Raw genomic sequence first — 24,598 nt, 5'->3', positions numbered from 1 at the left:
AGGTTTGGCTAAAATGTAATTTAGATAATATGTTATGTAGACAGATGCCAGATTAATTTGTAGACCTGACATGCTATAGTGCAGTGTTTCTCAATCTGTTTTGGCTTGAGTACCCCTTTTCCCTGATCTCTGAATCCAAGTACCCCCTTTACCCGACAACAACATTTTTCTCATAAAATTGCAATTTAGCCAATAAATAGTGGTATGCCTATATGAAGCTATAACTCCCCATTTCAAGAATATAAAATCACAAATAAGAAATGGAGTGAAAGAGTTTAAAACGGTGCCTCCTGAGCACTGAGCAGATTTATTTTCAACACTGTGGCCAAAACATTTCAGTCCAGTTTTCATGTCAATAACTTTAAAACATTCAAGCACATCCCAGGTGCCTGGTACTATGTACAGTAATTTGGGGTGGCAACTATCAGGCTCACCAAGTTTCTCCATGTGTCTTCACTAAACATAGCAGTGTTTTTCCCCTCCTAATTCAATGGTTTTTAATTATTTAACTATGAATAATATAAACATGATTTTTACTTCTTTTTGGGTGGGCATTTTCGAGTACCCCCTGTAGTACCTCCGCGTACCCCTAGGGGTACACGTACCCCCATTTGAGAAACACTGCTATAGTGTGTATAGTTTCAATATACAGATTATTTGTGTTTTGATATTACACTATTTAGACTGATGATAGGCTCTTGGTTTACCTGATGATCCTAGATTACTATGCTATTCTATGCATTCGAAGTATTACCTTTTCCTTACTTAATGTAAATGCCTCTGGATTAAGAGCGTCTGGCAAATGCCTAAATTGTAAATTGCTTTGCACACCGTCCTCGTCCTGTCCACAGATATCCCATCTGCCCCGGGCCGTGTGGTTCCAACCAGAAACACAGACACATCAGTGGTGGTTTCTTGGGAGAAGTCCCAGAATGCACAGGAGCTGGTTGGATACTACATTGAGTGCAGCATTGTGGGCAGCAACGTCTGGGAGCCCTGCAACAACAAACCTGTTAAGACCACCAGGTAAATGGATAGACATTGTAGCAGTGCTAGGAAATACTGTTCCTGAAGAATTACGCCTTACCTATTTATTGCGACCATAGGTCGCAGCTAACTATGAAAACCGGCACATCTTGTCCGCGTCTTGTCCATGAGTAATGCCTCAATGTCTATAGCTGCTGACCTGTTGTGACATCACGTTGTTGACATTGTGACATCACATTGTTGTGACACCACCTCATCAAAGATCAAACCCTGGATATCCATATATGGAGACGACTGGATCATCACCTAGATCTCCATATATGGAGCTGACCTCTACATGATTCCCAGATGATGCCCTGTTAGGGAAACCACACTAATAGAATCCCTTTTATGCCCATCAATATTAAGCCCATATCTGGGAATGCCCATACAATAGAATCCCTTTTATGCCATCGATATTAAGCCCATCACCCTTACTGGTATTATATATACTAGCCCTTACCCGTTCAAAGATATGAGCTCCAAAATGATGTGCAGTGTGTGTGTGTGTGTGTGTGGGTTTGTGTGTGATTGTGCATGGCCTGAACAACAGCGCCCCTCCCTTAACATGTGTGGTCACAAAAGGTACTGTAGGCTAAATAGATATAGATACACCATAAAAATGCTATTATACAGCATACGATTTGTGAAAGTGACAAACAGGCTTCACAGTTATGTCAGGTGTGTTCATATGCTAATTGTGATGCGATTTCAGATCAATTGCTCCAGCCACTGAGGAGAAACGCTGAGACAGACAGACAGACAGACACTCACTCACTCACTCACTCAGACATTCGCAAAATTATAGTATAGATTGTGATGTCAAGTGAAGCTTGACCAAATATCAGAAGATTGCAGACCTCTCTATTCTCCATTCAAAATTGAGTCACGTATTGGAGTGACTAGCACCGCTCAAACAGTACCCATAGACCCGTACATTTCAGGTAAAAACTGATCACTGGTCACAATGTGCCAACTTGTGTTCCAATATGTGGAAGAGCACTCCAAAATAACAGAGGTTTTAATGTATCTCAACTTTTATCTCCATTGAGCACGTGGTTAATCTCTCTCTCTCTCTCTCTCTCTCTCTCTCTCTCTCTCTCTCTCTCTCTCTCTCTCTCTCTCTCTCTCTCTCTCTCTCTCTCTCTCTTGCGTTCCAATGTGTTCAGGTTTATTTGTCATGGTCTGACAACGGGAGCGACCTATGTGTTCAAAGTGAGAGCGCTGAATGCCGCTGGTATCAGCGGTTATTCCCCAGAGTCTGAGCCTGTTGAGGTCAAGGCTGCTATCGGTGAGTAAAGTGAAAAGGTCTGGACTGCTTCTTCGTTACAAGAGGGTAAGGGGTGATAGGATCAGATATGCAGAGATAATGAGACCCCAAAATACACTTTCAGCTGCACTAAAAAATTACCTCTGTCCAAGTGTGTTGTTGACCAGAACACGTACTCCAAATACACTCTTGTAAGTGTTTAAATACATAATAATCCTATTAATTCAAAATAGAATAATTATTATTTAATTTACGGTAATTAACTTTTTTATAGTTGAATCCAGACTTTCATGCACTGGAAGAAGGCTATAAACCTATATTTATGCCTATACAGATCTGGAACAATATTTCTTACCATTCATAGTTTAATGAAAGTGGTCATAATTAGTACTATTTGGATTCAGAATTAGCACTGCATAATCCATAATATAGAGTATGCTTTATGTGTACTGTAGGCTGCCAGAATGTCTTTTCCTGTCCATTGAGATACAGTATGTCTTCAAGTCTGTGTTCCATCTACACTTTTACATGTTCTCTTTTTACATGGTTTTCCGCTCCGCTTACCTAGTCACGTTATAGTGCACCTGTCATGTGCCCCACCCACCCCACCCACCCTCGCTGCCACCACCTCTATCCCCCTCCTCCTTGCACAACCCGAGGTGGGACCAGGGTCAGGACTTGTATGCTTCCTCTAATTTGGGTCGGTACGATCCAACTCAGTGGTTGTTGCAAACCAACCAAACCCACCTTGCGTTGGTTCACCTGTCACGTGCACCGCCCACACCCCCATTCCCCTCTCCCATCCTGGACACGAGATGTGTCGGCAACCCTCACCTGCTGTTAAAGGTATCACAGATAGTCTTACACCAATCGCCCCTATAGTGCCTCTGATTTGCATTGTTTGTTTTCAGTTTTTCACCTCTCGTCTGGGAACACTAACTTAGTAGTATTGCTCTGTTGAAACCTTCGTTCACAGAACTGGATTTGAATTAAACAACTCAAATTTGCAAAGAAAAGGGCCGATCAGCTTGTTCACGTTTGGGGACGCATTGGCCTGGTTATTAGGGGCTACTGTGATGTCAGGCATGGCCATATATGGACAATGCATCAGGCATTGGCACTATGACAGACTCACAGACAGACAAAACTATTAGAACTTTATATAGAAGCATTTATGCATTTTTGTATTATTTATACATAATGTATAATTAGTATTCCTCCAGACGCTGATAATATACATAGATAGATAGTGCATGAAACAAAGCAATGCTACTGTTATGTCTCTGCCTGCATGCTCTCCTCTTACGTCTGCATTCCAACTAGGGGTGTAACGATATAGTAACTGTATCGAAATATCGCTTTTAACTTAAAAAATCGAAGTATACCGAAATGAAAACAGCTAAAATCGAACCGTATCGTTTTATTTTGTATCGTATTGAATCGGCAGTGCAAAGAATCGATTGTATCTATACTACCTACTTGTGCATTATATTTAGCATTTTTAAGAAGAAAACAATAAAAGGAGGGGTTTAATTACTTTTCCATTCCATATAGCTACACTGGTCTATCGATAAATGTGTGTAATCTCTGGGTTCATGTCAAGGTGCAGGTTTGTCAATATACAATGTCCTTGTATTTGGCAGATAATCACTGTTTACTTCTTTATATCCATAATAATACATGTTTCCCTTAAAAACCTGCACTATCCACACCTTTTACACAGATTTAATGTCTTTGCTAAATAGTTACTATATCGGTTTTAAATCATTGAATCGAATCGTATCGTATCACCATGAATGAACCAATATCGTCCATGTATCGTATCGTCAACCATGTATCGTGATATGTATCGAATCGCTATTAAAATGTATCGTTACACCCCTAATTCCAACTGATCCCTCCATTCCAGTTGCTCCATTTTGTCTCCCTGCATTGTGACTAAAACAGCTAATGCTTAACTTATAGGCTACTAGTCGCATGCCAATCTACAAACTCACAATGGGGTGCATTGTAGATTGTTTGTAGATTGGCAATTTTCTTCACTCAACAACACGTATAAATCAGGCTTGAGAATCACTTTCTCTGGACTGCTTTGCGCTGAGCAGCATGTTCCCTTTTCCCTTGAGTGAAACACTCGTAGTGACAATGTCATAAGAAATGTAAGAGTGAAACACTCTTAGTGACAACGTCATAAGAAATGTAAGTATGCGCAGAACACAAAGAACACACAAAATAGTAACAGATTTCATTTAGTTTTTTAGCAAATGCTGCTATGGTAAATCTTAAGCATCTTTTTTGGCTATAACATAATAAACATATAATCTGTAATAGGTTAATATTTTCAGTTTAATCACCTGATGTAATGAAATCCATGATTCTTACAGTTAGCAGCACACACACATGCACACACACTAACGGACTTTCCTGCTTCATATGCCCATGCCTTTGTTCATAAACCCTAATTGTCCATAGTTACACCACGGCCATTTTTTGCTCTTACGTTATACTGAAAGCGGGTGGGAAACCCTATCTCATAAATTGTAGTAAATCCACAGAGCATAATGTAAGAGAAAGAATGGCTGCCGTGGTGTAGTCTATGGATGGTGCCAAGCGACATCGTCCCATAGATGTCACTTGTCTGTCATCCTGTCTTCATGTCCTCACGTCATCAGATGAAGACATTGTATTGTATTTTGCTATCGTCACTGTTGGGCGGAAACCTCATGTGTCCTTTGTTATTATGGATTTTTTAAACGACTTTTGAAAATAGACAATCTGCAAGCTCACAACGCCTCGCAGGACGCGAGGCGTTGTGAGCTTGCTGATTGCCTATTTTCAAATCGGCTATTTTCATGAAGAAGGACTTTAATCTATGAAAGAACATACAAAGTTGAAAGAGATATGAGGCCTCTGCCCGACACCAACGATATGTTGCTATGAAGGATAATATTTTCTCTCTTCTTCTGCTTGTTCTCTTTCCTAATGTAGCTCTTGAATGGTGTGTTGATTGACAAATGAAGCTGTCTTGTTGGCGAACGGGATCCAACTGCCTGTCTAAAATAGCCCTCTTTTTGCTTTTTCTTCCTCTGCTATAAAACTCCTATAGGGGGCGGTATTCTTCACGGTGTGTTGCCGGAGATGGGGCCGGGGGTTTACGTGGGTGGACTAACCGAGCACAGGCCCCAGCACTGCTGGACGGGCACGCATGCGACCGTCCAGTACCCCTCCCCTGACACTATGCCCGACAAGCCCTATAAAGCTCAAACTGACACTGTGACATGGGCAGGGGCAGCCGGGGCTTCTGGGGGTCCAGGCCTCTCACAGCCTGTGACCACAGCGGAGGGTAAAGGCAAGGGGGCCAAGAGAGGCAGTGTGACCTTCGCCCCCGACCTGGTGGTGGTGGCGAACGACTCGGTCACAGACTCCATGTCAGGCTCTATTTCTGACCCGCTTAACAACCGCACTGACAGGGACAAAGTACCCTTAGCCCAGGTTAAGGATCAGCACGCACAAGCACGTAAGTTGCCTGTAGACGGTTCTGCTAAACGGGGGAAGGAGAGGTCCGGGAGAGACTCAGAAGGTGAGCACTAGTGTCCAGACGCCAACCCCCCCAATATGAGAAAATAAATACTACTTCAAATGTAATTGAAGTAGTACTTTTCCCCTGTTATGTTTATTTCTTCTAAAGAGCAGTGTCTTGTCTAGATAATACTGTGCCAATTTGGGAAGCCCGACTTTTCACGTTCACAGGGAAGTTGAATAAAATATAGGTAGTGGATATTCAGCCACCATTGGACCCTTTGTAAATGACACACCAATTGATTGTCCTGGTCCCTGGGGCGATCACACATTGCAGTTAGATGGGTCTAATATGATTTAGTTACGTTTAGTCTTGGGGTTTATAGAATTGATTAGTTGGTATTGTTGTGTGTAGGCATGCAAGAATGAGGATAAAGATCTGGGGAGAGCAGCCACCATCTTATAATGTTTGCTTCACCAGTATCGTCCGACAGCTTAATATCCACTGCCTAAAATGTAACATAATTAAGTACTGGTACTAGGCCTGTTTTTCAAAGGTAAGTCACTGTAAATCACCTTTTAAGATTAACTTACAGTAACAGTCACATCCAGTTTAGATAATATTGCTGGCCACCATCACAGCACTGTCACACACACACCAGGGGGATGCATTTCTCGCACAACCTCACTGTTGAAGACTTGGTATTAACTGTCTTGATGAATTGAATACCCAGGACCACAATGGAAACAAGCCCTTAGGGCTTTTCCTGTCATCCTTTTAACAATCATTGTCAAATCGTACATCTGTACTATTTGCAAACTGTTAATAAAGTATTCAATCAATCAATCAACTATCCCTTAACTTAAGGCTGGCTCCTTCATAGAGCCCACGACCACTTTGACCAATCAGAGCACATTAATACACACATAGAGCTATGACCACGGCATGAGCCAGCCAATCACAACCCTGCCCTTGAAAAGTGGGTCATCCAACCACATCATGAACTGAGGACGTGTGACCTGAACCCTTTTGGTGATGCAGGCTGCTTTATCCAGCCCCTCCCTTCCTCGCTGAACTTCTGGCCACGCCCCATTCCCTAAATAGGGGCGAATATCAGCGTCACGTGACTCTGTTCTGTTCGCACTCGACAGGCAAATTTATTATCAGCATGTAACGCAATCCGTCCTGCTGAAAGAACTCTCCCTCCAAATCATACCGTCCGTCCAGTCCCCAGAGATCACTTTGCACCAGTCAGAAAACTTTATTACTTGTAATTATTATCATTACTTCAGTCATTATAATATAGGCATTAAGCTGCACTATGTAACTTCCCGCTTCTGAACCTGGTTTCCCGGGTGTTGCTGAAATGTTTCCCATTAAACCATGGGTCTTCAACAGGGGGTCCGGGACCCCTAGGGGGTCCTGAGAGTTACTACAGGAGGTACAGCAGATCTACAAGCTCACAACAGCTTGTAGATCGGCTATTTTTGTCAAAGAGCTTTGGTGTAGAGGGGAAAAAGAGCAGACTAAGTACAGAGTGAAAGGTCAAGTTTATTAAGTATTGACGGTTCAAGTGGTTAAATATCTGAAAACAAATTGACATGAATCCAAAATACACTTAACATTGTGCTGTCAAACAATGAAACTCTATGGCATCTATGATAAGGTTGTGGGGGTCCCTGCTTCATCTCTCTCTCAACAAAGGGGTCCTTGGCCTGAAAACGTTGAAGACCCCTGCATTAAAAAATAGAGCCTACCGGCAACCACCCTGGACAAGATATGCGCTGTGCTTTGTTCTAGTAGTGGATGTGATGTGTTGATGGGAAGATACGTCATGTGGTGCGGGTCTGTTTACATTCCCCAACGAAACAAACAAAAATAGATTGTAACCGACGGAGCGGGAGACGCACAACATACTGTATTTTTTCCAGCGGGGAATATGTTTGCAGGAACACCGTACTGTGAAAAAAAGACAACTTCCGTGAAAATTCAGCCCCACCTCCTAGAACTCTCTGCCTCATATCCCGCCCACGCTTTTGTCTTTGCAGATGAGTAAGCCTGGCTATGCGAGGCTAAAGCCTCGATCAGAGTCGGCTCCGCGGTGGAAGGCTATTCACCGCGGTGTAGTCTTTTTGAGTCATGAAACTACAGCGTTACGTCATTCCTCGTGGTGAAGAGCTTTCCACCGCGAGTCCCGACACATCTCTCTGTTTTTACTATCTGACAGATAGGCTCTTCACCCCGTTCACTGATTGGTCGATCTAGACCAGTCAGTCACGGTGAATAGGACTCCACCGTGACGGACTATGATGGCCTCCACTTATTTTCTGACTTGAGGTGGAAAGCTTTCCACCTAAAATTTGCGGTGGATAGCTCTTCACCGCAGACTCTGATCGAGGCTTGACCTGCAACCTGCTTGCTTAGGGGATAAATTGAATCTTGATCTTCATGTCAATATTTGTGTCAGATCCTTGACCTTTGACACAATCTAAATGTCTCAATATAAGAGCACGGAGAGTAAATACAACCACCCCAATTGTATATGTTTTATTGTATTAACTTACTCTACCATACAGATTGGACAATATTACATTTTATTCATAAGAAAATAGTTACATAGTGCTGCTTTACAGTGCAAATTAGAGTGGAATAAAAAGGCCAACCGTTTACGAAACAGTTCAGTCATGTGGTTTGATAATAGTCAGATTACAACAAGTATTGCCTATGAATTATGTAAATTCATATGAGAAATACTGTATGCAAGAGAAAAGTGTCGTGGCTAGTTCTTGCAGTGAAATGAGAAAGTTAATGGAACACTGAAGCTCATCAGTACAGCATATCAAATTAAGTAAAGTTACAGGACATAATATATCAATATTGTTATTGTGAAAGAAAGAAATACATACACAAATGAATACATTTTGTATTTTTCTGGTTTTAAAGGATGCATTTCTGGGTGTTCTAGCTCGATTTGACATAGTCCATAATATACAGCCCTACTTATGAAATGCATTATTATAGTAATAGAACTATGATTAAAGCTTCCGTCTCCCATTACGTTCATACTGATAATGTCATAATTGTATCATGGTGGTGTTAATGTGAGTCCACTCCACTATACCCCAGCATCACCCACACCTCCCTACGGCATCAGTGTGCTGGAGTGCGTGAGGGACTCCATGGTGCTGGCGTGGAAGCAGCCGGCGTTCATCGGCGGCGCCGACATCACCGGGTACTTTGTGGATTACCGCGAGGTCATCGACGGGGTGCCAGGGAAGTGGCACGAGGCCAACATCAAGTCTGTCAGCGACAGAGCCTACAGAGTGAGTCACACATTCACACCCAAATACATGTGTATTTGGCTGGAGATACTTTGTGCCAGGGACACCCATACAAGATTTGTGTGGGGTCCGGGGGACCCCACTTTTAGAACCACAGTTCCAATCTATCCTCTGATGTACGGTATGTCAGCGTCACGCTGATCCATTCAGAGATTGGAAGTCAAAGAAAATAAAAATATACTATTTTTTCATTAACTTTTCAAACAGGACAATATAGACAGACGTGTATATCGCAGATTAAGACAGACAAGTCAAAAGGGGAAATTACTTAGGACAACCAGAGCAACAAAAGGACACATACCGTACTTAGTTTCATCACAGCACTGTAACATGTTACCAAGTTTACAATGCAATATCTGGAATTCAAGCATTAAGTCAGCATAGACAACTGATCAACATACAGTATAGGAAAGAAAAGGCTGCCACACTAAACTTACCAGTAGATCCCCTCAGTGTGTATCTAATCTCCCCTAATTTAAGAATGCCCTCTAAGATCTACCAAAGGAAGGGACACAAGTATTTTTTCCAATTCAAGAGTCAGATGCCTTGCTAGCAAGGCAGAGTAAGCTATGCTGTCCGCCTATGTCTGTATATGAATACAAATATACTTTATTGTTTTGATGTCCTGCGTCTTTCCGTCCGGCCAGGTGTCTGACCTGAAGGAGAACAGAAAGTATCAGTTCCAAGTGAGAGCCGCCAACATGGCAGGTGTGGGCATCCCGTCTATGCCCAGTGACACCTTCATCTGTGAGGAGTGGACCATCGCTGTGCCTGGTGGGTACTGCCAGTAGCTGTTGTCTTTGTTAATTATAATTATACAGTATACCATAGGCGCACACACACACGCGCTGGCATGTCATCACTCATCCTCTGTTTCTGAATTATATACTGTACAGTATACAGTATAATATATGTATATGCAGTATATAATATACTGTATATTATGTGCTATATTAATGCCTTACGTGATCATACTACAGCATCGCAAAAAGCACCAAAAGTAGCAGATTGTAGATCTGCAATTCTTTCCGTTTTTGAATTTGAAGTTTTGGACATATGATGTTTCCACCCGACAGAGACGATAATATACACATACAGTATATGGTCACTGTCGGGAAGAAACCTTGTATCTTGCCAGTTTCAAATTTGTATGTTTTTTTCGTAAAGTAAGGCCCTGCTTCATCATACAAGACTGTCGCACAAAACTAGTGAAAATAGCAGCTTTTTTCACTGTTTTAAATCACTTTTAAAATGATAAATACAAAACGAGTGGTTTTGGACAGTATACAAGGTTTCCACTCGAGAACAGATATGAATGATCTGCAATGTTTAGTGCAGTGTTAATCTCAACACCATGCGTTCTGCCCTCTGTCGCTGATTGGAACACACAGGACCTCCTCATGATCTGCAGATCAGGGAGGTGCGCGGAGACTCCCTGGTGTTGCTGTTTAAACCCCCCGTGTACCAGGGCCGCGACCCCGTCAACGGCTTCTACGTTGACATCAAGGAGGCGGAGGCACCGTTCGAGGCCTGGAGAGGAGTCAACGAGAAGGCTACCGAGAACAGCTTCCTGAAGGTCACTGTCAGGGGCGTCACAAGGGGGGGGGAGTGTGACTGGGATACTAAGGCCCAAGGTGGAGGGGCCTTAATTATTTTATACTTTAGCTATTGAAAAATATCAGATATACAAGCTCAGGTGCCGCGCTGCAAGCTTGTAGATCTGCTATCTTTTACATTTTTTAAGCGAACATTTGTAATGTTCCCAGTCTAAATTAGTTAAACCCCCTCCCCTTATGAAGAACATTCATGGGGGGCCCGCAGTGAATCCTTGTACCTCCACACACCTCCATGTCCTCCACACAGCAAGGGTTCCTAAACCTTTGAGATCCAGACCCAAAAGAGAAATGTGTTTCCTCGGGACACAACCCAACGCGTAGCAACCAGTTGTGAGCTTGTAGATCTGAAATTATCACTACTTCTTAAATGGGTTATGTCATGCCCCAAAAATTATCATTATGATGCAGTAATAATGGATGGCATTTTTATAGCGTTTTTCTAAGCAAGTTGTGAGCTCAATGCGCTTTCTTCCTGGAGGCTGACACCTTGTGGGTCAAAAGTGCCGATCCAAAAACATTGATTAAATGACATCATATAATCATCCCCTCCCCTGTTACCATACACCCAACACTGTGGGTGTGTCTAACTTCAGCAGGGGTCACCACTCACCTGAACAACCAGGCATACTTAATTAACTGGTGGGTGTGGCCACATAAAAACCTAATTTTAACTCTTTCTGTACACTCATTTGGAAAAACTCCTACTCCTAGTATAATCATAATACCTGATAATCATGTTTTAGGGAGGAAATAAATCATGGCACAGCATCTTTAATCAAATTCTTTAGAAAAATATTTGTATTCCTTTTTAATGTATGAAGATTTTAGAAGATTTTAGTCTACATCTAAAGTGGCACCCAACCTTTTTCATTACAAGGACCCGCCGTTTTTTATTCAATAGGCCACAGTCCCCCATTTGATATGATTTCTATCTCTGAGACTGGGACCCTAATCTGCACTGTCAAATCCTCAGTGACAATCCTTTTAGAGTGTACAAATTGAACCTGGGTGGGGACCCCCTGGAACTCCCTCAAGGACTCCTGGGGGTCACCTGAACCCACTTTGAGAACCACTGATCTAAACGATGTTATCTTTCATTCACAGGTTAAGAATCTGAAAGAGGGAGTGTCGTATGTGCTCCGTGTGCGTGCACAGAATAAGGCTGGTGTGGGAAAGACCTCTGAGACCACAGAGGCAGTCCTGGCCCAGACAAAACCAGGTATGAAGAGATAGGCTCAGAAAATATGTGAAAGTCACTGTTACTATCAGTAGTAGTAGTAATAATAATAATAATAATAATTACTTTATTTGTATAGCACTTTTTAAAACAGGAGTTACAAAGTGCTGAACAGCAATTGGAGGATAAATATATATAAATACAATTACCGGTAAATAAAACATTCAAATTTAAAATCCTATGGAAACAGGAATAATATAGTTATCAGTTATCAAGTTCTAAGAAGCGATAAAACACATTTTAGCATCAGCACCCACACCCTAGGTGGAGGTGCTGATGCTACACCCTAGGTGGGGTTGGTGAGTTTGCATGTTCTCCCCGTGTCTCCTTGGGCATAGGCCCTCACACAAAAACATGCAGTAGTCCTGGTTTCTATACTACCTCCCCCTAGCCAGCCGGGTGCTCCCCAATGTCCCCTGGCGCGGCAGGGGAAGAGCGGAAACCAGGACTACAGGTTAGGTAGTCACCGGGTGAGAAAAATCGTGGGATAAAAAACATTAAAAAAAAAATATATATATATATTTTAGGAGACTAAGAGGAGAAGGACCAGGCTGTGGGAGGAGCAGTACTAGTAGTAGTAGTAGTAGCAGTAGTAGTAGTAGTACTAATAATAGTAGGGCCTAGTAGTAGAAGTAGTAGTAGTATTGTGGTAGCAGTGCTGGTACTAATTTCAGGAATAGATGTAATAATATACAGCAACATTCTATTTAGTTATTATTAAATATATGGTGATGTACGTACGTAGCCAACAGTATGTATTTGCAACTTTGTCAGTGACTTTATTTCTAGAGTGAACATCACTTTATTGGCATTTAATTTCAGGCACCAAGGAGATCGTTGTGGAAGTCGATGATGATGGTGTGGTATCTCTGAACTTTGAGTGCGGTGAGATCACCCCAGACTCTGCGTTTGTGTGGTCTAAAGATTATGTGGACATCACAGAGTCAACCAGAGTCACTGCCACAACCAAGGGAAACAAGTGAGTTTGTTACTGCTTATTAGTATTCATGGAGACTCTTCAATCAGCATTGAACATTGTATCGTCTCTGTTGGATGTAAACCTCAGATGTCCAAAACTGTTACTTTTCAGGATTCAATTTCTAAAATAGCAAAAAACTGACGCTGTAGTATGATCAAGTAGGTTAATTTACAAAGTAAAATGATCAGAGGTTTCTACCTGACTGCAACGATATACTTGTCATACAAATAGCAAAGATATTAAGTCTATAAGCTGTGAGCTTGTACGGTAGTTCTGCTATTTTAGGGGGGCAATTGTTACTGAAAATATCTACCTATAATGTCATGCCCAAAATAGGGTCTCTGGGGTCAACGTGGTTAATAATCACTGTGATATCATTATCCACCATAGGTCCAAACTGGCTTTTGCGTCTCCTGATGTGGAGGACGTTGGAATTTACTCATGTTTCGTTACTCACACCGATGGTGCTTCCGCCAGCTACACTCTGACAGATGAGGGTATGTACAGCAGTAGTAGTAGTAATGTGGTATTTGAAATGAATACCAGAAGAGTCGCCGGAAAGAAACTCGCCTGGGCTGATGGTTTATGCTTTTGATTAATTGAATGAGTTATTTATTAGAAGTTTTGGATAGGAAAAGGTAAAGTACAGTTTCATGACAGTACAGTTCACTTAAACAACGTCAACTAAAAGGAAACTCAGGTAAGGCAAGGCTTATTTGTTATTTTCCATTGAGATCCTTAATATCCTTACACAGGGTTCCCACAGGTCTTTAAAAAGTCTTAAATTGTCTTAAATCAATTTAACACTTAAGGAATTTAAGGTCTTAAAAAGTCTTAAATTTGACCAAATCTGATCGTAGGTATTACATTTGAAGATGATGTTTTTAAGGCTCATGGGAAAATTAAGCCATAAACATTTGTGCATATTCATTTGATTAGTTTATTTCATGTATTAATATTAGACGATGAGAGACTGCTAACAGGCTTAAGCGAATTAACATACCGGTAATCAGGTAACCCGTTCTCTTCCCTTCTTGTTCTTCTTGAACTGATGATTTCTGCAACCCTTATTTGAAATATTTTCCCATCTTTTACAGAGTTGAAAAAGTTGCTGGAGATCAGTCATGACCACAAGTTCCCCAGTGAGTATCCATCCCCACACTGAGTTCCGCTTCTCCTTTTTTTGAATGTGTCCGGGGTCTGACTTTTCTTCATATTCGGTGACTCTAACTAACCCCCGTGCTCCGTCTTCCCAGTTATTCCCTTGAAGACAGAGCTAGCGGTGGAACTACAGGAGAAAGGCAGAGTTCGTTTCTGGCTCCAGGCAGAGAAGATCTCGGCCAACGCCAAAGTGGACTACGTGTTCAATGACAACATTATCTCCCAGGGAGAGGTCAGAGAGCATTAAAGCAGTATATTAAAAAGAAAATAATTATAATAATAATAATCAGTAACCCTTTACTTAAAGGTCCGGTCTATAATGCATTGTAATCACATTTATTATGCACTATAATGCACTTTTAAGACATTATTTACAACACTTGTTATACATGTTAATAATCATTTATGACAACTTACAACAAAGTTTATAACAGATAATTGCTGGTCATAATGCATTATAATCTCAGTGGAACAGCACATTATAACTAAAACTGAGTTGGTTATAAAGTGTCTTTGTTAGAAGTTGTATTATATGTGCATTATAATGCATTATGATGCATTATAAATGTGATTATAATGCATTAGACCCTACATTTAAGTGTTACCTGGTAGTTACAGTATGTGCTGTTCCACTGAGTTTCTAATGCATTATGACCTGCACTTATAAATCATATTATTATAAGTTATAATACTTCATAAACCTTGTTATAAATTGTTATGCATAATTAAAAACATTTATAAAAACAATCCTTTGATAACCTACTTATAACCTAATTATAATAATAATAATAAACGTTATTTGTATAGCACCTTTCATGACATGAAATGCATGCAGCTCAAAGCGCTTTACAGAGCAGAAATGAAGCACAAGTGCTTAACAGAAAGTACACTTGATTACAACAAAGCAAAAAAGAAAAGTAAAAACATTTTCAGAACAGTGTGGTCGTGAATAACAGCACAGGGATTTAAAAGTTCAGCTAAAAGCAAGAGTGAAGAAATAGGTATTGAGCTGTGCTTTAAAGCTATCCACAGAGGCTGCCTGTCTCTTAAGCAGAATGCTGCTTAACCATATTTTTTCATTTTTCATATTTGTCATTTTAGGCACATCAAGCAGGTCTGCACTAGAGAGTGAAATCTGTAAACATGTTGATGTTGATTTGCAGAAATACAAGATGAACTTTGACAAGAATACAGGTGTGATTGAGCTGATCATGGAGACTCTGACGGCAGCAGACGAAGGAACCTTCACCTTCCGGATGCTGGATGGAAAGGCCACCAACCAGTCCAGCTTGGTGCTGATTGGAGATGGTAAGTTTGGCTGTCACAATCTCACACTCCAACTCTCAATGGTGCTAGAGCAGGGGTCTACAACAGGGGGTCCTCAGAGTTACTACAGGGGGTCCTCCAAATCTTTGTGTGATAGAAACTTTTTTTCTCCTTTTTTTTTACTGTATATTATTATTAACCACTTGAACCATAACGTCCATATTCTGAGAACTTTAGCCAAAAATAGCAGATCTACAAGCTTGAGCTTGTAGATTGGCTATTTTCGGCAAAGAGGTTTGGTGTAGAGGGGAAAAAGAGCAGACTAAGTACAGAGTGAAAGGTCAAGTTTATTAGGCCTAAGTATTGACGGTTCAAGTGGTTAAATATTTGAAAACACAAATTGACATGAATCCAAAATACACTGACGATTGTGCTGACAAACGATAAACTATATGGAATCTATGAACAGGTGTTGGGGGTCCCTGCTTCATCTCTCTCTCAACTAAGGGGTCCTTGGCCTGAAACCGTTGAAGATCCTTGTGCTAGAGGATCATTTATTCTGCTGTTTCTGTGGTATATAGTCTATCAAGATTCAAGATTCAAGATTGCTTTGTTTGTCATTCATCCCTTTCTGTCTGCAAGCAGATTTAGAAAGAGCAAACTAAATTGTGTTTCTCCTAGTTTAAGACAGCAATTCATAAAAGAATAAAAACAAACAGTGCAGCAAAATACTCTACTTTAAATCTAATAATAATAAAAATAAATCCTAAAAACTACTCATTAAAAAGCACACCAATAAAAACAGTATCAAAACTGAATTAGAGATTCATCCCTTTAAGTTCATACATAATTAGGCTCAGGGCACCATGATGTGACTTTGATTATATAATCTTAATACACTTTGAAATGTAATATTTCTGTTAATAGCTTTTTTCATGCACTTTAAGTTAGTTAACTTTAGTACTGTAATAATATACAGTATTTAGTAACAGACCTCAACACAAATGACAGTTGCACTGAACTTACAGTTCAGCACTAGAGGGCAGTAAAAGCACTCTGTAAACAGTACAAATGCCCCCTAGGATTCCATTACAAATATCAGACAAATATTAGCACAACTACAAATTAGTTACATTTCATCAATTTCAATTTCATCACAACAACTAACTTTTATAATTTTCTTCTTTTTTTCTTCCAGTGTTCAAGCAACTGCAGAAGGAATCAGACTTCCAGAGGAAAGAATGGCACAGGAAGCAAGGTATGACAATCACATATGGCATTTATTTATTTTTAATAGAATTAACGTAATAACTTTTGATTGTCAGTTTCGTGTGGTAATAATGACTGCCTTTTTTTTGTCACAGGGCCTCACTTTGTTGAGTACATGAGTTACGAGGTGACCGCAGAATGCTGTGTAATCCTGAAATGCAAGGTGAGAGTTTATCAAAATGTTCTGTGCTGTATAATACTTTATTGAGGAATATGCATTTGCTATCATTCTGTCACACACATCACCTTAAGTAGCATTTCTGCTTTTCTAAAGGTTGGCAACATCAAGAAGGAGACTGTAGCCCTGTGGCACAAAGATGGCCGTGAGATCAAGTCAGATGAGCAGCTTGGTTTCACAGAGGGAGTGCTGAAACTGGAGATTACTCAGGTAAGGAAATGAGATGACGTTTTTGTGTGAGACTATGTATATATATACCTGTATATAACTGTTTTGTACAATCGTACAGATGTAAATTCATTTGCATTTATAAATGTGAACTATGTTCCTGTTGTTCCACCTTTTCACATGTTTGTCTGTTTGTGTCATGTTCACATATCATCGTGGGCATCCATCCACACAGCAACATCCTGAGCTCTAGCTTCTGTAGCCAAATTATCACTAAAGGATTTGATTTTATTTCCGCTTACACCTTGCTAGTGTAAGCTGAAATGGAAAATAATCTTGTCGTCAAATTACATTATACTATTAAGGAATCATAACTTATAGAAAAGTGACATATAAATCAAATCAACCCAATTAAACACAGTGTCATCAACATCTATATGTACATGTTCTATCTGCCCTGTTTAATCTGTCCTGTTCTTTATTATTTCTGTTCCTATTCTGTCCCTCAAAACTCATCGTCATCTCAGTGTGGTCGTCTCGTCTGTCAACGTGGCGTGATATGAGATGCTAGCCTTCCAGCCTATAATAATATGTTCCTGTGAACATGACATAACATCACATAAAAATTGTTCCATTTCAGTCCGGCTCCGCCGCAGCCAAGGCCACAGACGTCGCAGACAAATTCGACGATATAATCCGGAGGAAAATTCAAGTTGGGATTCGTTCTATAAACGCATGGCCATTAGTTGGTTGTTGCCTGAGAGTGCTTTTTTTTATTTTTTTTTATTTAGTTTTGTCTGTCCATCTTTTTTGCCTTTTGAGTCGTATATACGTGTTGTCCTGCAGCACTCATAGCAGGAGAGAAAAGCTTTTGTCTTTTCTGTTAAAATTCAAATTATACTTTTGAGACAAAGTCAGCGTTGGTTGTGACTCTCTACTGTATGTTGCTATTGTTTCCAGATTACCAAGAAAGATGCTGGTGTATACGAGGTTATTTTGAAGGATGACAGAGGACAGGACAAGTCCATGTTGAATTTGACAGATCAAGGTAACCTGTCAACAATATATGGTACAATTCAGCATTTATATTAATATAGCACATTAATGATGTTCAAAAATGTTGTTCTTTTCAAGGCTTCAAAGACTTGATGAATGAAGTTTTCAGTGTTATCGGTAAGCATTGACTAATATCCATTATAACGCTGTTTAGTCATTACAGCGTAATATTTCTGTGATCCATAACAAAACTGTGTGTTTCTCTAGCCAACTCCTCTACACCACTGAAAATCACAAGCACAGAACATGGCATTCGACTCTACACCTTTGTCAGCTACTATAATGATTTACTCCAAGTGACCTGGCAATACAAGTAAGTTAACCACTGTAAACCCTCTAGACTTAGTAAACTGTACCTCTGTACTTGGTCAGCTCTTTTTTCGCTCCACACCACCAAATTGGCAGAAAATAGCAGATCTACGAGCTCACAACACGTCACACTGCGGTGTGTTTGGAAGCTTGTAGATCTGCAATTTTCTGCGAATGTTCCCAGCACCAGAATTGGGTTTCCCCTATTTCTGTGCTAGGGTTGAACAGTTGGGACTTTATAGTGTGTGCTATTTGATTTATTTCTGTGTTTGTCATAATATATTTGCCACATCACATAATCTCTCATCACATTATGTCTGTATTGTTCCAGGGCCTCCACCATAGCTTAACCATCTTAAAGATGAAACAAAAGAATAAAGAAACTAAAATGCTCTTGAAAGTGCATTTTAGAGATAAATAAGATAATAATCTAAAATAGCAGATGTGCAAGCTCACGTGAGATTGTACATCTGCTTTTTTTATTAGCCAACGTTTAAATGGACAAAGTGGTTCAAATGATTTTTTGCTTGTCAAACTGGGGGGTCCTTGAAATTAAAATAGGAATCACTGCTATAGAGCCTTAATAATCTTCTCTTATGGGGCATATCTTTTCAAATGGGGGGTCCGCGGTCTAATAAGTGTCAATTTGGGGGTCCTCAACATGAAAAGGTTTGAGAAACACTGACACATGTCATTGTTTGTATTGTTCCAGGGACTCCGCCATAGCTTTCACCGATCGCATCAAGAGCGGCGTGGTGGGGGAGCAGCTGTGGCTGCAGATCTCAGAGCCCACAGAGAAAGACACGGGCAAATATGCCATCGTGTTCCATGACGGAAAGGGTGGTTTGGTGAGATCAGTTGAACTGTCAGGCCAAGGTGAGATGGATGCACATAATGCATCATGGTGGACTTCTACAAACTTGCTTGATTATCCCCCCCCCCTTTCCTCTTGTTGTATACAGTATTATGTTTACTATGTTAATATTATTAACTGTGTATAGATTCAAAGTCAAGGTACAGATTATTATTATTTTTTATATCATACTTACACCAGGGGTAGGCAACCTTAGGCCAAGTGCCAACATTGGCACAGGGGAAGGTGATCACTGGCACACTGGCAGAAGTGTGAGAGAAAGGATTTTTATGTTAAAATCAAATATAGTTTTAAACGTGGTAAATTAAATTAAGTCACCTAATTTGCAGCAAATTAGATTGTGCAAATAATTCTACATTCAATAAAACTCTGAACTTTGACTGGGGAGGGAGTCGGGGACGGGGAGATAGGTGGGTTATTGCTCTGAATCTAATGATCGTTATAACAATGTCCTGACAATCAATATACGTCAGAATGTTTGATGGCGTGTCATTAAAATGTATGTTGACATGGCACACTGACTATTTAGAAAATAAAAACACATTTTATTTCAAAAAGGTTGCTGACCCCTAGTTTAGACTGATTCTTGGACAGGTTCTTGGTTTACCTATGATCCTAGATGACTATTCCTCTATTTCTATGCATTTGATGTATAGATATGATTACCTCGTATTTACCTTGCTTACTGTAAATCGCTCTGGATTAATCTGCTAAATGCTTAAACTGTAAATTGTAATGCTGCTGAAATTTCTGAGGAACCAGAACAAATGACAGATTACACTTATGTACGTGTACACAAGATGTAACAATAAGGAACACCTTGAACCCTTGGCTTGAACCAAGCCATGGTGGCGTTTTCTAACCCATATCACTTTGTACCAATGTTCCGTTTTTTGTGTTGCAGCGTATGATGACGCGTACGCAGAATTCCAGAGACTCAAGTGAGTTTTCCATCATTTGTGGAGTTATGTGGTGTCGATCTCTATTACTGTTGTTCTCTATGAGCATTGATTCAGTGTTATTGTATCGCCCTTGAGGAAGTATACAAAGAAGCAGTAGGAATGTCCTGACTCTTAACTGTAATTCTTGTTCCGTCTGTCTTTCCCCCCATCATCAGAGCTGCTGCTACAGCAGAGAGAAGTAAGTACTGCTGCATTGAACACTCTGAGCTTGAGTGAAGTGTCTCACAAAATGCGTCTCCTTTCCAGCTTGTGTACAGTATATTGTCTCTTTTGGGTAGAAACCTCACATGTCCAAAATTGTTACTTTTCAGGATTCAAATTCAAAAGTACTGTAGCAGATCTACAAGCTCAAAACGCGTTGCTTCGCACCGCGCTTCGAGCTTGTGGATCTGCTACTTTTTGCTTTTGTGTGACTCTGTAGTATCAAGTAGGGCGTTCATTTACGAGAAATAAAAAGTTTAAATATGAAGATACAAGGTTTCTGCCCAGAAAAAAGCCATCCTTCGTGAGCTTAATTTATATGTCATTGCGTTTCTACTCTAGATTTGTGTTGAGTTATACTGCTGTTGCTTTCAGATCGTGCTCGAGTTGCAGGAGGCCTGCCTGATGTGGTCACCATCCAGGAGGGCAAGGTACGCAGCTTCAGCTGAGACTGAGAAACATCACTTAATACAACATTAGCCACAACCCAGTAAACACAAGCCGTCATTTAGCCCAATGGTTATGTTTAGCCCTCATTTGAACCGTCTATCGTCAGTCTGTCTATAGACCGATTGTAGCTGATTACATTTAATCCATTATTCCATACTTGTTGATTAAAAAAACAGCTTTAATATCCACACCTGGTTTTCAAATATTGGACTAAAGTAATTTTAAGAACCAATTTCACTATATAGTCTAGTTGAGTTGTAGCCGTCATCTGAACGCTTCCATAATAACGATATATTACCGTTCAGGACAAACGTGTGTTAGACCATCTTTTTTTTAAATACATTTTTATCAAGTTGTTCATTATCGGATGCTAACAGTATCTCCCGGTTTTACCTTAATAGTTGATTGCATCCACTGAGCAGTTTCTGGCCATTGCACATCTTATAGCCGTCTAAAAGACGTGCTGGTCAATACCTTTGAAAAATTCTAAAAGTGTATTAAATAATTGCATAATGCCGTGGTACGCTGCTCATGACAGCATACTATTACTTCTCTGAGTTACATAATTCATTCTGACACCAACAGCCACAAACACACAAGACTGCATGTCACCCCCACCATACGATAATGATTAAATAAAATCGTTTTATAGCTATGCATCAATATAAAGTTAGTTTGTGTTGTCAAACAAATGCACCGACCTCAAACGAACAGCGGGAAGCGATATGTCAACTACTAATAGCTGGTGGAACCCCTTTGAATCACAAGCTGCCGTGGTTGAGCGGTTAGCGCGCAGGTTTCAAGTACAGTAGATCCTGAGTTTGAACCCTGTCGACTCCCAGTGTCAAATAATAACAGTGCAAGAAATCATCACAAATACGATCAGCTGCGGTGGTACGGGTAGGATACGGCTCTCAGAGCTAAGGAAAAATGATTTTAAATCCTGCTGGCTGCCATCATTTTCACTAAATTTTCACTACTTTCGGCGGCCGCTAGGGGCCGCTAAAGGCGTTTAAATGACGGTGATGCAATGGCTTGGCTTGGCATAGACGGTGAAAAAACGTTAACATTTAAACTCGTCACAGACTGGATCTAGCTATACGTCCGGTTTAGGCGAAGACGTCATCTGAACGCGATTTAACCCCCAAATTGCTTAGTGGGAAGTAGCAGATATATATATAAATATATATATATATATATATATATATATATATATATATATATATATATATATATGCTATTTTTGGCTGGCATAGAGATTTGGTGTAGATGGAAAAGTAAAGAGCCAAATCAGTTTTGGTTTAGGCATAGTTTTACCGGGGTTATGTTTAGGAATAGGGTTAGGTTTAGTCCTATTTTACTGAGGTTATGTTTAGGAATAAGGTTAGGTTTAGGCAAAGTTTTACTGAGGTTACGTTTAGGAATATCTGTGGCAACCGTTCCGAGGTCGCTGGACTTTACCCGGGGAGGGCGTGTTTTGGGCCGAACATTCTTGTATTCGTTCACACTGCATAAAACCAATCCAACCCCAATCTGATTAGGAAATCACATTTGAGTTATCTGTCTTAAGTATTAGTCTAGATGGTTTAAGTGGTTAACTTTGTTTATAGACGAAGGTGGCAGGGCAGTCGATCTTGTGAACTGAATTTCAACAGATCGGCTTCCTGCAATAATAACCAATGTATAATAATCCTTCTCCCATTGTGAATCTTTAAAACGAAATGCACGACAACGCGCACAACATGGAAACCTAGTCATTGTTAGCCTGGTCCCAGACCCTTAATCGCTAGCCACACCCTTTTCAATTCAGGCTGAGTGTCAGGCTAAGTCATTGTTACTATGCAAATATTACGGGTTATTATTATGCTGGTTTTCTATCTCCCTCAGGACCTGAACCTCACTTGTAACATTTCGGGCGATCCCGTGCCAGAGGTCACCTGGCTGAAGAATGACAGGGAGTTGGTGTCCAGCGACCACTGCAAGCTGAAGTTTGAGTCGGGCAAGTTCGCCAGCTTCACCGTCACCAAGGTGGACAAGGGAGACTCCGGCAAGTACAGCATCCTGGTGAAGAACAAGTTCGGCACGGAGAGCGCGGAGTTCACCGTAAGTGTCTTCTCCACTGAAGAGGCCCCGAAAAAATAAAGAAAGGTGGTCCAAAGATATTTGACGTAAATATGTATAAAATCATAGCGCACTGTGGAAAAAAAGGAAGAAAAATAAACTTGAGTATTTGATGGAGGTGTTTGGATAGTGTACACGCTAAACTAAAATGGTGCTAAGTAACAACCAAAGTGGTTCATTGGCTCTTAATCATAAAACCTAATTTGGTGCTATCTATATACTGCTGCAGCTCAACCACAGAAGAAACACCATTTTGTTTTTGTGTATACACTGCAATGTCCTGACTGTCAATTTAACTCTGTAAGTGTTCAAATTGACCTGTAAAAGGGTGCAGGAACTCTGGGGGTGATGTACACTTTCAAATATGAACTGAAATTAAATGAAATGTCCAAAAAGTTCAGAGAAGCATCCAAAGAATGGCCAAGATTTAGACTATTCAAACAGAAAGTAACCTTTGTGTACTACTACACTATTTGTCCGCTAGTGTCAAAGTCACTCTCTGCTTAAAAGCATTTTGTAACATTAATGCCCACCCAAAAATGTAATTGTTGCAATTTTCATTTTTTTTTTTTGTTTGTGTGAAGTTTCAAAGTGGCAGGTCGAGAAGTGAATGGTTGTATTTATTTGCTGCAATTTACGCAAAGCGAGAATTAAACTGCCCAAAGAACAGTACTGGTACAGTAGTGATACGGTGGGTCATATAAGAGAGATGATGAACCAAGTGTAAACAGAGGAAATTCTGTAATGTGCAATTTTTGAATGGATTCTACCAGAGTTTCTTGTGTGTCCCATTTCCTTCACAATGACCACGGACAATTGTGATATCACCTCCACTGCTTTTGTCTGTCTGTTGTGATCACCACCCTACGTGCTCCCACACTCTACGTGCTCCACACTCTCATTTAGTGACTTTGTTGTTCACTATCACTGTTTGGTTCGTGACATCACCTGGCTTCACATGTATTTTTGTTTGTGATTCTGCTGACATGTCACCTTCCCTCTCATTTAAAGTGATTACGATGCCTCTTCCTCTGTGATTTATGTAGCGATTTGACATCACTGTCACTGCATATTGCTATCACTTCATTTTGCCCCCTGTCTCTCGAAAACACTAATAAAAAAGAGCATGTGTTCCCTCACCACCTCCCCTGGAGTTCTTTCACTGTGTTTTGAACCCTCTAGTACCCATAATAAATACTCATTCTACTAGCTTTACTGTAAAATGAGGAAACCTCTGTCTGTCTGTCTGTCTGTCTGTCTGTCTGTCTGTCTGTCTGTCTGTCTGTCTGTCTGTCTGTCTGTCCTTCCTTCCTTCCTTCTGTCTGTCCTTATGAGTTGAATCGATTTGAATTTGCACATGGACATTGATGACCAATGGTATACTGTATGAAGGAGCTAGGGAGTGAGGAAACACATTAGTCACTTTTGCGCAACAGTTGATCTGCCATTTCCCAGACATTTAAGGTAAGTCCAAGTGGGAACGTAATGAACGTATACAAAGTCAGGTATAAAAACCTGTCACTTCAACCTCATCAGTGTCACCACAGGACTGCTATTATGATATTATCTCACAATGGAGTGACAGAGGTATCTA

The 24,598-nt window shown here is 40.4% G+C and overlaps 1 protein-coding gene across 5 annotated transcripts in view; it reads left to right on the top strand.

Annotated features, from left to right (window-relative positions):
* myom1b (myomesin 1b) overlaps positions 1-24,108 on the top strand; it is a 66,697-nt gene extending 42,589 nt beyond the window's left edge. For 4 of the 5 annotated variants that reach the window (XM_080752201.1, XM_080752198.1, XM_080752199.1 and 1 more), the window contains 23 exons: positions 852-1,026; positions 2,196-2,317; positions 5,403-5,876; positions 8,943-9,139; positions 9,805-9,931; positions 10,549-10,733; positions 11,878-11,992; positions 12,833-12,989; positions 13,380-13,486; positions 14,087-14,131; positions 14,246-14,382; positions 15,314-15,458; positions 16,615-16,674; positions 16,781-16,848; positions 16,960-17,073; positions 17,992-18,079; positions 18,166-18,204; positions 18,295-18,400; positions 19,109-19,272; positions 20,175-20,211; positions 20,388-20,410; positions 20,809-20,864; positions 22,771-24,108. In XM_080752201.1, the coding sequence (XP_080608327.1) occupies positions 852-1,026; positions 2,196-2,317; positions 5,403-5,876; positions 8,943-9,139; positions 9,805-9,931; positions 10,549-10,733; positions 11,878-11,992; positions 12,833-12,989; positions 13,380-13,486; positions 14,087-14,131; positions 14,246-14,382; positions 15,314-15,458; positions 16,615-16,674; positions 16,781-16,848; positions 16,960-17,073; positions 17,992-18,079; positions 18,166-18,204; positions 18,295-18,400; positions 19,109-19,272; positions 20,175-20,211; positions 20,388-20,410; positions 20,809-20,864; positions 22,771-23,025 (2,996 nt within the window). In that variant the 3' untranslated portion in view covers positions 23,026-24,108. The remainder of the gene's footprint in view (positions 1-851; positions 1,027-2,195; positions 2,318-5,402; positions 5,877-8,942; positions 9,140-9,804; positions 9,932-10,548; positions 10,734-11,877; positions 11,993-12,832; positions 12,990-13,379; positions 13,487-14,086; positions 14,132-14,245; positions 14,383-15,313; positions 15,459-16,614; positions 16,675-16,780; positions 16,849-16,959; positions 17,074-17,991; positions 18,080-18,165; positions 18,205-18,294; positions 18,401-19,108; positions 19,273-20,174; positions 20,212-20,387; positions 20,411-20,808; positions 20,865-22,770) is intronic. The other variant, XM_080752202.1, reaches the window with a different exon arrangement.
* The last annotated feature ends 490 nt before the right edge of the window (positions 24,109-24,598 follow it).

Source organism: Nannobrachium achirus (genome assembly GCF_963921795.1).
Source record: "Nannobrachium achirus genome assembly, chromosome: 21".
Lineage (NCBI taxonomy): Eukaryota > Metazoa > Chordata > Actinopteri > Myctophiformes > Myctophidae > Nannobrachium > Nannobrachium achirus.
The sequence above is the reverse complement of the archived record's forward strand: the minus strand, read 5'-3'. Positions and strand labels throughout refer to the sequence as shown.